Source organism: Opisthocomus hoazin, chromosome 8, assembly GCF_030867145.1.
Source record: "Opisthocomus hoazin isolate bOpiHoa1 chromosome 8, bOpiHoa1.hap1, whole genome shotgun sequence".
Taxonomy (NCBI): domain Eukaryota; kingdom Metazoa; phylum Chordata; class Aves; order Opisthocomiformes; family Opisthocomidae; genus Opisthocomus; species Opisthocomus hoazin.
In genome coordinates this window covers 58,737,898-58,753,519 of record NC_134421.1, presented here as the reverse complement: position 1 = coordinate 58,753,519, position 15,622 = coordinate 58,737,898, and the positions used below count along the sequence as shown (strand labels likewise).

The window sequence follows — 15,622 nt, the reverse complement described above, 5'->3', positions numbered from 1 at the left end:
GGACAGAAACACTTGTTCAAGGGTTAGCAGGGTGCCATTTTGGTGAGGGTAAACTCCTCAAGCCTTAGATCAGGTTAAACTGATTTTGAATCAGTACTGAAAATGGCAGGGGCTATTTAATTTATAAAGTTTCACCACCATTTTGTTTTGTGAGTTGGATTCCTTCCATCCCAAGTTTTGAACTTGGCCTTTCTGCCTGTTCACGGAAAACCCTCACTGGCATAAATAAAAATTTTACTTCCGTATGTAAATGGCTACTTGGTCCTTGCCATTCTAGATTTACATTAGGCAGGGGAAGAGTTAAGTGTTCCAAATCCACAGAACAATAAGCATGAGCAGAGCAAAGGGTATGAGATGGAGAACAGGAGATTAAAGTAAAGGAAGAGTCATGAGGAATGTATTCATATTTGATCCACAATTACAGGCACTAGTTTCTTATATTGTTGATAGAACTGGACATTTTTCTGATAAATATATTTGGGTTTGGTAATGGATTTGGTAAAATAATAGTAGTGACATATCATTCTAATAAAAAGAATAGAAAAGCAGAAAACTATGGATCTGCACAGCTGCAAGTCTGGTCATTGCTGAAAAAAATCTATGGCTGAATGATTGCCGTGAAAAACTGTTAGCAAGAAAATTCTGTGAGCAAGATTTTCCTAGTAAGCCAGCATGAGCTGGTTTGTAAACTGAGAAGAAAAAAAAAAGTCAATATACATGACATTTTAAAGGCATCTTGGAAGATCAGAAATTGGTATGTGATTATTTCTGCTTACTGTGGTTGTTCAAAACTTACAAACCAGCTATTGCTTGATCAAGAGCCAGCAATGAAAATTATTGCCATAGAGCTAAAGAGATTTTGAAATAAATATAAAACATGAAGGGATTTTCAGGTTGCTTGTCAGCAGCAGCTTTTAATCACACAGTATGGAAAGTGTGCCTACATTTAAAATGTCAAAAGCCAAGACAAAAGATTTAAGCTAACACAAACCAGTAACTGTTGAAACACAGGAAATACAGAGTAACGTCACCCACATCCAAACGTCAGCCTTTTCCTACTACACTACAACAGGTATAGGTCCATGTTTTGTCCTGTGTTTTCTCCAACACAATATAAACTCTTTCTCCATTGAGAGCCACCTCTAGGAGTTGCTTGGTTGCCAGCTTCGGAGAGAGACTACTACAGACAAAGAGATCAGAGGCTCTCATTTCTGGGCTAGCTGTGCAGCTGGTCCAAGCAGACAACAGTAATTGTCCCTCTTGCCTCCAAGAAGGTCATTAAGGGTTTTTTTTAGAAGCCTGAACACCACTAGTGTGCTTGCTAAAGTTACTTTCCACTCCAGAGAAAAGGCTTTACCTGACGCTAAGCACGCATGTCTGCCACCGCCCCCCCCCCCCGCTCTGTGCAGTGTGTTTTGGATTGCAGAGCTTAGCCAGGGCTAAGGAGAAGATGGGTGTTTGTGAGAACATCTTTGGAAGCACTGGAGAAGGATGTTCCCATCAGGTAAAGAGTTGAAAGCTGGCAGAAAAAAAGGCTGTTGGATGGACTTTGTTAGCTCACATTTGCTAAATTTACTAAGTTTGCATCTATCCTGCTAAAGACAAGGCTTGAAAATCTGCCCCCCCACCCCTTCCTTCTGCATTCTGTTCACTGTCCTCTACACGCTCAGAGCAGATCTCATTCTCAGACCTCTCGCGGAAGCGGTCCCAGCTGCTGTCCAAGGCATGCTGTCTGGAATTGTTGCTCAGCTGCTAGCTGTATTCTCCCAGTTTTTCACAGCCTCGAACCAGGTGTAGAGACAGACTGACATGCAAAGCCAGTAAGCAGTGTGTTATGAAGAAAGCATCTGTTGTCTAAGAGGAAAGGAGACAACACAAGTCTTCACATTGTTTTATTGGTAATTGTGGGGGGAATGTTCTGACCAATCCATTTTCAGTACAGAAGGATTTTTTAAGCTTTATACGCTCTTTCATTCCAAGAGGATGTTCACAGCTGAACTAGAATGACACACAAAAACTAGTACCAACTAATAAAACTCATCAGAGAGGTGTGAACTGATCCTCTCATTACCTAACTCTTCACTCTGCTAGACATAACAAGTTTTGGGACAGCTGTCCTCCTTACAAGGATTTAAAAGCAATTTAAATGTCAGTGCAAGCTCATGGGAACAGAAAGTATCTAAGGAAACTAGATGACACCAACTTGAACTGCAAAGTTCACTGCCATCCTTTGAGATACACCAAAACTCCAGATAAGTCTCACTAGACACAAACATTTTGGGCTGTTTTGAAAATTTTAAAAAAGAATCATTCTTTAGAGTGCCACCACTTAGGAATCTTTTATTCAAATTATCCCAGTTTTGCATGCAAACATCAGAGACTGGTTCTTGAGGATGTGCTCAGGGAAGCAATCTCCTTTCAGCTGAATGTCTGGGAGGATGGGAGGCTCTGGCAAGCTAGGGAAGTCCTTGTTTAGATGGCAACAGACACTACGCTGCTGGTAAATTCCTAGAATAATAGAGTGCCTGTCTGCCTAAGAGAAAACCTCAGGGATGAATCACAGAATCACAGAACGGTAGGGGTTGGAAGGGACCTCTGTGGATCACCTAGTCCAACCCCTCTGCCAAAGCGGGGTCACCTACAGCAGGCTGCACAGGACCTCATCCAGGCAGGTTTTCAGTATCTCTAGAGAAGGAGACTCCACAATCCCTCTGGGCAGCTTGTTCCAGTGCTCCATCACCCTCAAAGAAAAGAATTACCACAATTGTGGTAATTACCACAATGACAATCCTTTTAGTCCTCGAAGACTACAGTAAATGGAATATTGCATGCTCACAGAACACCTAGGCACCAACACTTCCCTTCCCAGAGGTTTCCTCAGAGCTTAGCTCTCAACCCAACCGCAAACCGATCAGCCCTCTCAGCGGTGTGAGAGGGCTTTTAAGCTCCTGAACTTGTAAATGAGACAATCTGGCATTTCTGGCTAAGCCACTCTCTCTAGAGTGGTCTCTCCAGTCATTCTAATGACTAAGATATGCACCTGTCTGTAATGTAGAGATGTCAGCTCTCCTGCTGCACTCGATTTTTGGATTCTTGGCCATTGCGATGTACATGGCTACATGGGGCACCAGCAGGGCTCTGTAAAGGCAGCTGTGGTCAGGGCACGCCAGCACTGTGGCATGGCATGAAGCGTGGGCGTGCTGGCCAGGCTGTTAGGGCCCCCCAGACACCGCAGCAATTCTCAGAGCCTGCTGGTGGAGCAACCTTCTGCAGCCCAGAGAGCGCTCGTCGTCTGGCCCTGGAGGACTTAGCTTCTCCCTGGAGACATTCCTCGGGCTGGCCAGTGCTAAGCATCAGTGGATTTCACTTCACCTAAGTACTTCATAATGGCTAGCATGTTGCTCAAAGGTATTCCACACCTCCATTGGCAGAGGTGTCCAGGGCAGCAGTATCACCCACACGTGCACGGATCACCAACTTCACTAATCTGCCTGGTCTATGACACTTTGAAGATCCAACTCGTGAACGAAGCTCCATTTGAAAATGCTTCCACAGGGAGCATTGGGTTCCACTTGGAAACGAATTCAATTAAAAATGGGAGATTTTTGAGATGCAGATCCGCGTGAACAGCATCATAGCGATTGCTGTGTTTTGTTGTCACGTTACCGTCTTGAAGTCAGGTCTTTCAGTACCTTGCTACTACAAACTCGAATTTTGACTCCTTACCTTACCCTAAGCCCTTATGAAGTATATTTCAAGGCAATCTGAGTAATCCTGAATGCTTAGCGAAATCAGTTATCAAAGAGCCAAGTAGTCTTAACCTTAGGCTTTTTAGCCGTTAATTCGCTCGGTGAATAAAAACAAGACTCTGACAGGTATTTCTGGAACCCCAGATCGTTGGCCAGTTGTTCAGAGGTGATTACGAGTCAGGAGCTGATGCAGTTTCCTTGCACGCCAAGGATCTCACTTTCGAGAAGCGTTTAGCAAAGCTTTATGAAAAACATGGCACCTGTAATTGCTCCTGACTTGCTCAAGACATTGAACCTTGCTGGTGATGACAAGCAGCACCTCCTTAACCCTGTGCCAAGCAGCCACCGCAGCGTGACTTGGAAGGGTGTTGAGGGCTGAGCATTGGCGCTCGACGGTGTTTAAATCAGACTTTCCTTTTTCTGAACAACCATTTCTTTCTCCAGATAAATTGTTGACGGACCTTGGACAACCATCTGACAAACAGCATGGGTTTTCCAGCCCCACAGCATCCCTCTCATCCTGAATAATATAGGCGAATATAAACAGACAGCATACCTGCGTAAACGAGCGATGTGGGGAGTACCTTTAAGGTGGCACACGGCCGCCGAAAAGCACAGCAGCAATTAGCTATGAAATACTACATCCACGGCGGTCCCTCAGCGAGCGGGGACGTGCCGGTCGCCACCGGGGAAGGGCCCCCGCAGCCCAGCGCCGGGGACCTCGGGCGGCTGGGGACAGGGGCGGCCCGGCCGGGGTCGGGGCCTGAGGAAAGCCGGTGGCGGCGGGGGCGTGGGGGGGGGGGGCTAACAGCACCGCGGCCGGCGGCGAGGGCCGCGGGAGGGGCTGTCCGCCCCGGCGGGGGGCGGCGGCAGGGCAGGGCGGGCCGTGCCGAGCCGCGCTGGGCCGGGCCGTGCGGTGCCGTGCGGGCAGGCCGGGCTCCCCTCGCTGCCCTCCCCTCATCTCCCCTCGCGTCCCCGCCCCCTCCGGCGGCGCGCGGCGGGCCGCAGTCCCCGGCGGGAGGTTGTCATGGTTTCCCGGGTCACATGCGCGCGAGGCTCCCCCGGCGCGGGGGGAGGAGGCGGCGGGGGCGGGGAGCCTTCAGTCACGGACGGGGCCGCCGCCGCCGCCGCGCCGGGTGCGGGGCGAAGCGGAGCGAGAGGCTGCGACCGCCGAGGCTGCCCGCCGCTGAGCCGCCCCCCGCCCGCTCCCACCCGCGCCGCCCGCCCCCTTGGCGCTGCCCACCCGCCGGGCGCGCCTCCTCCCCGGGCTGCGGACCACCGGCCGCCGCCCGCGGGTTCTCCCCCCGCCCTCCTCCTGTCCCCCTTCCCCTCTCCCTCTCCCTTCCCGGCCAGGCTGCGCTCCCCCCCGCCGGCCCCGGCATGAGCATCTCCATCCCGGCGGGGTTGACGGAGCTGCTGCAGGGCTTCACGGTGGAGGTGCTGCGGAGCCAGCCCGGGGACCTGCTGGAGTTCGCCCTCCAGTACTTCGGGCGCCTCAAGGAGGAGGCGGCGGCGGCCAAGGCGGCGGCGGAGAAGGAGCCGAGCGGCCGCAAGGCGGGCACCCCCGCACCCGGCCATGACAGGGCGAGCCAGCCGCCGCGCCGGGCCCCCCCCGACGCCCGCGGGGTCAACTTCGCCGAGGAGCCCATGCAGACCGACTCCGAGAGCGGCGAGGAGGAGGAGCGGTTCCCGGGTAAGGGGGGGTGCGTGTGTCCCCCGCCTCGCCGGGCCCCGGGGGGAAGGGGCGGTGAGGCGGGGGCGGCTCCCTCGCTGCCCGGGCTCCGCTGGGCAGCTCCTGAGGGGAGGGGGCGGCGGCTCCCGCAGCCCGGCGGCTCTGCGGGCCGTGCGGGGGTGACCGCGGGCCCGGTGGGCGCGGCGGGGCGGCGCCGTGGGCAGCGGACGGCGGGGCCCGGCGGGAGGTTTCCCGCCTCCCGCGGCCAACTCCAGCCTCCCGGGCCGGCGCCCGGTGCTGGGCAGCGCGGGGCGCGCAGGTGGCCGCGGGACCCTCGGCCGAGCCGGCGCCGCTTGCTGCGCGCAGGCCCGCGGTGTTCGCAGCGGGCGATCTCCGCGCTGCCTTTCCAGAGCAGCACCGGAGAGCAAAGCTGCGTTTTCTGATGAGCCCAGCGGTGTGCCTGCCTCAGGAAACCCCTCGCGTGGGCGGGTCACTGCGTTTACGCTCTTGATGAAGCGTTTTGCATAGGTGTGCGTGTGTGCACTTCGGGAAGTTGAGCACAATTTAAAACACAGTTTCCGCCTGGGAAGCCGGGGTGAGGTTCTCCGCCCGGCAGAGGGGCCTGTGGAGAGAGCACGGAACGTGCGCGGTGTCTTTGTGTGCGAGGGTGACACCGACCTGCTCGCAGCTGACCCTGCCCTGTCTTTGCGTGGCGGGCTCCCCCAGAGACGGCGCCAGCCCGGCCGCCGGCTGTCTCTGACGGGGGGCAGCGCTGCGGCTCTGCGTCGTGGGCGGGCTGGCCGGAGGGTCGGTCGGTACGGGTAGGGTCGAGAGGTCGGTCGGTGAGATGAAGCGGAGAAGAGGAAGCGTCCAAGCACCTTTATCGTTAGCTTGTTTTTTTTTGAGAACAGTTTGAAATTGAAGTGTCTCATCGGATCATTGAAGCGTTCATCCCTCCAGGTCATGCTGGAGATGGGTTTGCGTAGCAAAGTACAGAAGCCAGCTGTTTGCTAGATTAATGTCGGTGCAGTTTTTAAAATAATGTCTTATGTGCGTTTGATCAGGAAAAGATGTAGATGTTTAAGAACTGGGTAACTTATCTAAAATGCTTAATGTTACACTGTAAGACAGTCGCCATTCTTTTCATCTGTTCTTTGCAGCTATGCCACGTGTATTTAATGAGAATTTGAATCTGGCAGTCAGGTTCTGCAGATTTGTGTAGTAGCTTAGAACTCTAATCCTGATTATGTGAGATTAGTAAAGATCTGGAAATTTTCTGTCTTTGAAAACTGAAATGGTGATAATGTGGAAGAACAAAATTATTATCTTAATTCACTAACACTAGGTGTGTTTCTCAAACATGAATTGTTAGAATGCTAAACAGACTCATTGGTGAATGGAGAACTGGAGTGCTGTATGGAGGGAAGTGCAGAAATGTAGCTTGATTTATTAGCATATATGTGTTACATATGTAAAACTTTATAGGGCGTTTTAAGAAGCTTTCTAAGTTTTTCTAATGACTACCTGTAATCAAGATTCTTTTGATATTCTTTTTGTTGTGACTGTGAAGAAGGAAAGCCATTATTGTCAATATTCTCATTAAGGGACATGCTAGAATGACTTAGTTTAACTAATTGATTTACTCATTTGACAAAAACCCTTTAAAAATCACATTTTTAAGCCTAATATATTTTGAAAGTTTAATTGTATTGTGGCTTGTAATTTCTGTCAGTTGGAATAATTAATAATTAAAAGTAACAAAACCAGAAATATTTGTGAAGCTATGTGGAAGATGAATAAGAAGTAAGTTACAGTAAGTGATTACTAATGGTGTGCTTGTGTGTGTGTGTACATTGTGCAGAAGTGTGCATTTTAAGTTCAAATTTTACATCTGCCCTGAATGTGTGTTCTTTTAAGGTAACGTAACAATGCATCCACTCAGCCTTTTGTTAATAAAGCCTTGTATTCAAATCATTGTTTGATGGCTTTAAATACAAATTTAAAAGCATATTTCTTTTGTGCTTTTGCTTTCTGCTTCTGTAAGTATCAATTCTTGAACGTAAGTTAGGCAGAAATTTTTTTTCTTTTCATTTTTTTTTCTTTTGCCTTTATGAGTAACCCAACTGCTTCTGTGCAGTCAATTTGTCCTGTTTGTATACTGCTTTTGTACAGGAGAGAAAAACAAATTGGAAAAGTTTACAAGCAAATGTAAAATAAAAAACCTCTGAGAAGGAGCTCAGACCTGGTGGTGGTATCTTTTCTTTGTTAAAACAGTACACTTGAGATGTCAAGCTGACAGTATTCTTTAATTAGTTCAAACAGGACGTTGTTGAGAGCTCTTTGTAGATGCTATTGTCTCCAGCGTTTGCAGCCTTCCCCCCTCCCCGGGTACATGTTTCTAAATACACACAAGCACTGCAGTTGAACTCTTTGTCAGTATTAGTTTTGTCCTTGAAATGCATTTTGAAAGGTACATCGGCATTATCCTGTTTCAGAAATGACGTGCTGGGGCATAAGCTGTGTTTAAAAGAAAATAAAAGAAAAAAAACTGTACACAGGATTAAGAATCATATATGAACCATGAATGAAACTCTGTTCAGGTCCTTTGCTTTGTCCATTACATCAGTTGCAGAAATCAAATAAAGGTAAAAGCGGTGACCTTGTCTGGAGGGAGAACTTTGCCCTGTTGGTGTCGTAGTTCTGAAATGGCACCTAGAGTTAAGGTGACCTCTGAAATGACATTATTTAGCTTCAGAGCATTTGGATTATCCCCTTCTGAACACACTGCTTAATTTGGGAATGATTTTTAGCTCTTCTGGATGATGGGGTTTTTTGTTTTGTTTTTATGTATTGATTTGTCCTACAGGGGTGTATTATCAGTGACCACAACTAATTTCTACTGATAGCAATTACTAAATTGAGTAGGACAGATACATAAAAATTAGCCCCTTTTTAGCAAATTCTTCTAACTTTTTGCAGGTTTGAAATGCATATTAAAATTTATTATACTGTATCTGGAAAATCTGAAAATAGAATTGTAGAATCTTAGGTTGGAAAAGACCTCTAAGATTGTCAAGTCCAACCGTCAACCCAGCACCACCATGCCTGCTAAACCATGTCCCAAAGTGCCACATCTACATGGCATGCTCAGTAAGTTATTTGTTCTTTTACAGATGACTATACTTTTCTCTTTATATTACCACTTACATGTTGATGTGCATCTTGTTTTGATGGGTAATAGCCCATGTCATTTGTAACAGCTGTTTTTAAATATCTGCCATAGCTAAAAGTTCACATTTCATCTAGCCTTAATATGAATTAGTAGAGATGTTTTTAGAGGTAACATTGCTGTTCTTTAAACTCAAAAATTGCAATGCTGTATGTACCATTCAGCACCATGTATTCTATAATTCTATGTAGCCTCTGTTTACATTGTTTTTCTTTTGTTTTACTTTGTTTTGGTGTTTTTTCTCAGATAGTGGTGTATTTTAACAGGAAAATACTACAGCTGTCCCTCTCCTCCCCCGTGTGCTTCTGTTGATGTGTTGGTTGCTTTGAGTTCCTTCCTTGAAAACTTGAGCTAGAAATGCAAGTATATGTCTCGTCTTTACCCGCTAATTATGCTCAAATAATAAAACTGCTTAGGTAAAACATATGTATTCTAGCTTACAATATCAATGTTAAAGGCACATCTTCGTTTTAGTTCCTTTATTCAGTCTGAAGTGCTTTACGTCCATACTGTTCATACAATTTTTTGAAATAATAAGTAAATTGTAGAAACCAGAGCATCAGAGAAGACTTTGCACACAAGCACATCCATGCCAGCTTTGTGATGATAAATGGTACTCATCAGTTCTGTTAACTTTAGGCTTTTCTTCTCGAAATTAAACAAAACTAGAAAGCACTGAACAGTTCGTAATCTTCCTGCAGGTCTGTCGTGCGATGGTAACGAGTAGATTAGAGCAGTGGAAGGGGTCAATGAGAGCAAGAGGGCAATCTAAAAATATCTATAGGTTGTAGTAGGATATCATTAAAATAGGGAACATACAGAAAAAAGTGAATTTCTTAAAAATGTGTATATTCAAATTAAAATTTGTGTTATGATGGCTGGTGGCTGAAAGCATTACTATATGATACGTGCGTGGCCAACTTTAGGAATGAGGTTTTAATAATTTCTACAGTCAATCATGTGAAGTATAGAAAGAAATAAAGCATGTTTGTATGGTTATAAGGACAAACCTGATCAGACCCAGGCTGGAGCAGCATTACCGTGGATGCGATTTAGAAAAGTTTCCAGTTGCCCGGGAATCCCTGGAGAGCACGTGAGCATGGCACCGTTGGTGCGCTCCTTGGCAAGGCTTTGGGCTACATCTCTTTGCACTTTTCTGGACTCTGCTCTGGTTCTGAGCACAGTGTGTGTAAGAGACCATTCAGGATGGGTGTTTGGGACGAAGACAGCTCCTGGAAGGAAAAAGAATTTCAGCAGCGTGGATGGATGCCTTGCTGGGTCAATGGGCCTTGGTGGTCAGGGAGTGACTACTGGGGGCTCTTACCTAGTAGTGTACGCAATCACAAAACCACAAAACTTTCAATCCTTCCTGTAAACCTTGAGAATAATAGAGCTTTTTGAAATAATGGTTTCTGGTATTTTTGAAAGGAGCAAACTAAGACTCTTTCTGCGAACAGTTATTTTAGAACACAAACCTGAGCAAGCTGGTAGTTTAGTAATTTTTTTCTTTGTGTTTTGGTTTTTTTTTTAATCCCTTAATCTGGCCCAGGTGTTTTATTCAGGTTGGGAGAACTGCAATCCAGAAAATTTAGTTTGATAAAATTATAAACAACTAGAAATGTGAACTTGTAATGGGTAGCATCATTTAGTAGTCTTTGTGGTGAGGAGTATGGTTCCCTCTCAGATGTACATATATTTGTAATTGCAGATGAAAAGCATACTGTTTCTAAAAAAAAAAAAAAAAAAGTGGTTATAATACAAGTTGCATTTGTATTAAGAATTTAGTTGAAATGTTAGCGGCCTCCACTGAAAAGTATGTATGTATCCCCGCTCAAAACAAAAGCGCACACGAATGAAGGTGTCTCTGCTGGCTATTATTTTGGCAAAGTTTGTGTCTGTGCATGAAGGGAAGCAGGAGAGAATTCCAAAGACCTAAGGACAGATAAGTAGTAGAACTATACCAAAAACATTTTAATGTATCTCCAGCTTCTTTTTATCTAAAGAAACAGCTTGAAACTGATTTTGGCTGACTGCTTAGCTCTGAAAAAGAGAACAGCATTAAATGTAGGAAGACATAAAATTCTGTTGGCATGAGTTTCTGATGATTGCGTTATGAATGATGAGGTATGAACAGTGTCGGTACTAACATTTGCACACCACCACTCTGTTTCTTGCACGCACCGTGTCTGTTTCAAAGGAAAACTGGCTTCCTCAAGAATGCTCTAGGAGTTTTGTGTCACTTGCTGACTTTGGTTCAGTTTCCCAAGGGAACCTTATGCTTCTTGTTCACGGTGTTCACTCCTGTTTATACATTCACACAAATGGAAAAACAATTACTTTTTTTAGTGAACAGAGTAACGATGTATCTGCGGACACTAAGAAAGTGCCTGTTTTTAGAATGTACTCCTATTGAAGTTAATGGCCTCGCGTTTGTAACCTGCACAGAGGTGCTTCACGCATCTGCAGTAAATTAAGCTTGGTTTGATACATATAAATCTCAGGGTTTATCCCCAGTATATTATGCGGAAGTATTGCATTCTGTTCCCTAGTTCTGTCCAGTGAGAACCCTCAGTCTGAGGGAAATCTGCCTGAAAGAGTCAAATCTCTGCGGACTTACTGGCCTTAGCTGCTCCTGTAATTCTGGAACATATGGTTTGGAAACTGCACATTTAGGTCACGAGGTACAGATTAATCAAGGTACAGGCTGCTGCCCCACTTCTGGTTTTCCAGTATCAAAGATGACCTCTAGATTGGGAAACTTCATTTGTTGGGACAGTGATGAAAGAAACAAGAAGGCAAGGTGGAGGGCAGGACATAGAGTCAGAAAAGCAGTTGGTGCTGGGTAAGGAAAACGCAAAGGTAAAAGTAAGAGAAAGGAGGAGGGACAGAACTGAAGTAAGGGGGGGGAAGATAAAAGAATAGAAAGTGCATGCGAGAGAGAGAGCATTAAATTCTCTGCGCTTACTTTCTCTACCCAGGTATAGCCCTGCTCTTCTCATGTATACATCCAAAATTTATGTCCTGAATTTTCTGTCGGAATTCTGTTTGGCTTATAAATGTATTTCAGAAGAGCGTAAATGCAAACTTAAACTAAAACTAGTTGTCGGTGCATTTTATGAGTGTGAACTTGGTCATTTGATGCTGAGAGATCTTTTAAATATTTTGACATGTTCGTCTGTCATATTACTATGTCTAGAGACTCAAGAAACATTCTAATGAGTGTGTATTCTAATGAAAATTTCAACTCGAATCTTTCATGGAGAATCCAGAGTGTTCTCAACCATTTTCTGTTTCAAAAAATTGCAGTAATGGTCATTGTCAAGAAAGTCAATAGACGTGTGGGTACAGCTGCAGTCTTAATAGAGAGTTAAAATGGTTTTGGTGCTGATGGAAAAATGAAATACTGAACAGTGCCTAACAAACACTTTGTGAAATGTCCCTTTCTTTAGTGCTTGATAAAAATCACAGGGGTTATTTTGCCAACTGTTATTTTAATGGGAATGCCTTAAAGTCATGCTGTAGAAAAACTGTTCCCACTCTAGGTATGAGCTCTTCTTTCGAGGTTGAAGTGAGTGTAAGTATAGAGAAGTTCTGTGCTTTAAAAAGGTAAGTGATCTTTAACAAGTGAATGAAGGAGGGAGAAGGCTTGGAGAAAAAGAGCCATTTAAAATGGCTCGGTATTCTCTGCTGCTGGAACAGGTCTTGATGTACATGAATTAGAAGAAGAGGTGATCTTACTAGGGGTGATACATTTATCACATAGTCTTTTTTGTATTGTAGGTTGGTACATGGATGTTGGTTCATAAAAGATGAAGTCCATGTACGCATGAGTAATTTACCTATGTGCTAGGTAAATATGTTAAAAGGAATATGCACATCTATGAGTAGATATTATTAATGTAATCATCCATCAATTATGATGCTGTTTTGTTTGAAAGTAGTATTATGAGAATTCTAAAGCAAATATATACCTTTTTTTTTTTTTCTTTTTCTGTGGGACATTGTATGATGGCCCAGATAACTCTAGATAGCCTTATGTAGAAGTTTTATACTGAAAACCCTTATCTTTCCAGGCTAACCCTTTCACTTCCTGGGTAGGAATGATAACCCGTTTACTTCACGGAACTAAACAGGGTGTTCTTAGTGTGAATTTTGATAATGATGAGTAATTACAAACTTAATTTTTTATTTAATCTTTTTCTTTATGGATACATTTTTGTTTTGTAGATCAGTTTTCAGTCCTAGTACTAAACAAGAGGTTGTTTAGTGGGGTGAAGTTTGGCTTTGAGTGTCTTTTGTTTTCCCTTCATTTTTTACTTTTCTAATTGACTGTTGTTACTACATTTTTCCTTCAAGAAAGACTTCACATTTGTCAATTCTGTTTTTCATTTAAAAATTTGAGAAGCTCTAATTTCAATTTTTTGTCCATTTCATGATAAAAATAGCAGAAGTACTCGCACAGAATTTCTATTTGCAGTCTCTAGGCAGTATAATACGGGAATCCAGATTTAAATCGATACAGCAAGTAACTTAGAAGACATGCAGTTTTGCGGCTACATCAAAAAGATGACGTTAATCAAATGTCCAGTGCCTCATTCAGCATTTTAAAGGATACCATGTCACACAAAAAAGTGCTCATTTCAGTGAGATGTGAAATGAAGAGGGGTGCAGATGGGAAAGGGTAGCTGAAGTGCATGGGAGTAAATTGCAGGTTGTAGGCACAAGGTATCCACACAGTGAACTGAACAACAGTCATACGGCAGTTTGCCATCCTTTCCATAAAAGGCATCCTTTTGGCATTGCTTCTCAGAAAAGTAATTTATGGATCACAGATAAAATGAGGAAATGATAAGGAATGAAACGAGACAAAAAATCTAAATTTTAATTTAGTCAGCCGTGCCTTATTGTGCTATAGCTGGATAATGGAAGATAGAGTGGTAAAAAACATGCTGTAACAACAGAAAGCATTTTTCACTTGTAGTTTTCCTCTTAAATTGCTCTGCTAAATGATGTTAATACTAAGAAAAAATAATTAGAGCAAGAATTTGAAGCTGAGAGCTTGAGCAGGTAAAAGCTGATAATGAGAATAGCTTTCTTACACATACTGTTCCAGTTATTTGACTAAAGTGGTTTTTGTAAAGCTGGGCTAAAAGGACCAATTAGTAAATATTATGAAGACTTCCTTAGTGGAGGGACTAGAAAATTGCAGTATGAAATAGATTTTGAAAGGCGGAGAAGTAACATGATCTTTCCTGCTCAGAGTTGTTCCAGATACCATCCTGCTTGTATAAAGATCTTTATAACAGCATGAACCTCTTCTGAATCCCTGTGATGCAGATGTAAAATGTGCTTTTGTAAATAGTGATAGTCTCTTTGTAGTACAACTTTTTAGCAGACATGTCTATTGTAAAACATACCAGACAGAAAGAAAAAAAATCCTTGCCCAATGCTGGAAGGAAAACATTCCTTGCAAAGCCTCAGTATAAGACTATAAATAAAAGTTGTACAGAATCCTCAATGTTGAGATGAATGCAAGCTGGAACCAAGTGTAAACATTCAGACTTGCTAGCCTGAGAGCACAGGCTGAAAAGTTGGGTGTGTTTTCCCATTCTGATTTTAATGATAGTTTTGTAATGCTAGTGTGAAAAATAAAATCCATTGCTATGAGTTATAAGGCATTTGTAACTGTTGCAGGGTATGGATTGACTTGAACTCAAGCTGTCCATGACAGCGTTGTTGTGGCCTTTTTTTGGATGACCCCACAAATGTGTTTATGTTGTCACTGCACTGATCCGGTCCTTCCAATTTGTTTCCGATTATCTTCACCACTGAACTGTTCCCTTTTAGATCCTCGCTCTGAAGCTGTAAAACTGCTTTTCATTGATGCTTAAGGAACTCCTTCGTTAGGCCAGTTAGGCATTAATCAAGAAATTTTTAAGACATTGCAAATGAATGTCTCCAGGCTAGTTAGTATGTTTAACCACTCTTCCTGGATTAACAGTGGTTGAGAACTTTAATGACAAGAACTTTGTCTAATGGAGAGCTGGGGTTGTCCTAAGTTTTCTTGTTCTCTTCCAGAACAATGTTTGTGGTACTCATCACACTTACAGTCAGAAACAATGAAGATGTGTACTATAGACATGTGTTAAAACTTTAAGGCACCAGGTTTTCTGCCATTCTCATAAAACCATTTTTTCATGATGAATGAATTTTGAAAAATGTAGGTTCTGGATAACAGACACTATTAAACATTAATGGGACAGGGGTTTTTTTAATTATTTTCAGTTGTGCCTGATGTCTGCTGAGATAGAGGAGTTAGGATCTGGTGGCTTTATAGATCAGCTTCTTCATGAGTCTCTTTATTACTAGACCCAGTCATCATTTTATCTTTAGTTCTGGGTTTAGTTTTCTTTTCCTCTGTTTGTAATGCGTAGTGTTGTCTTTTTCCAGCCATTTTGTTCAATACCTTTGAGTAACATTCAGGCATCTTTCTCTAAAAGCCGTCTTTTAGCTGAAAATTTATCTGTCTCTATTGGTTTTTAATAGGTACTCAAAACATGAGCAAATCTGATCTAGCCTTTACCAATGCATTATTTAAGCATTTGTGAGGTAATTTAAATATAAAATTAACAGCCTGCCTTCCTTCCTGTTGGCTCAACCTACAGGAAACACTATTTAATGGCTAACGCATGTATAGAAAATTGGTCTGAAAGAAGATATGTGGTCATTTATTCTTAGATACTTTCAATTCTTGGTAAAAATTTATCTGCAGTATTTATCTGCTTGTCTCCCTTGCTTATCTGTCAGTTTTGTCTTTCTACTGCAATGTAGCTGCTGCTGGCAGTTGAGGTGGGAGTAGACATAGACTCATTTCCATTATCCACCTTGCAAAAAGAAGTAATTTGTTCTTCTGGTTTTGCTTTCTTAGAACACTAATAACATGGAATTGCTGTTTAAAGTGGGCCCTGGTTT

The 15,622-nt window shown here is 43.7% G+C and overlaps 1 protein-coding gene across 1 annotated transcript in view; it reads left to right on the top strand.

The window, feature by feature from the left end:
• The first annotated feature begins 4,978 nt into the window (after window positions 1–4,978).
• The window catches only part of PRKAR2B (protein kinase cAMP-dependent type II regulatory subunit beta), a 91,056-nt gene continuing 80,412 nt past the window's right edge, over window positions 4,979–15,622 (top strand). The window contains exon 1 of the mRNA XM_075429070.1: window positions 4,979–5,442. Coding sequence (XP_075285185.1) covers window positions 5,130–5,442 — 313 coding nt within the window. The 5' untranslated portion in view covers window positions 4,979–5,129. The remainder of the gene's footprint in view (window positions 5,443–15,622) is intronic.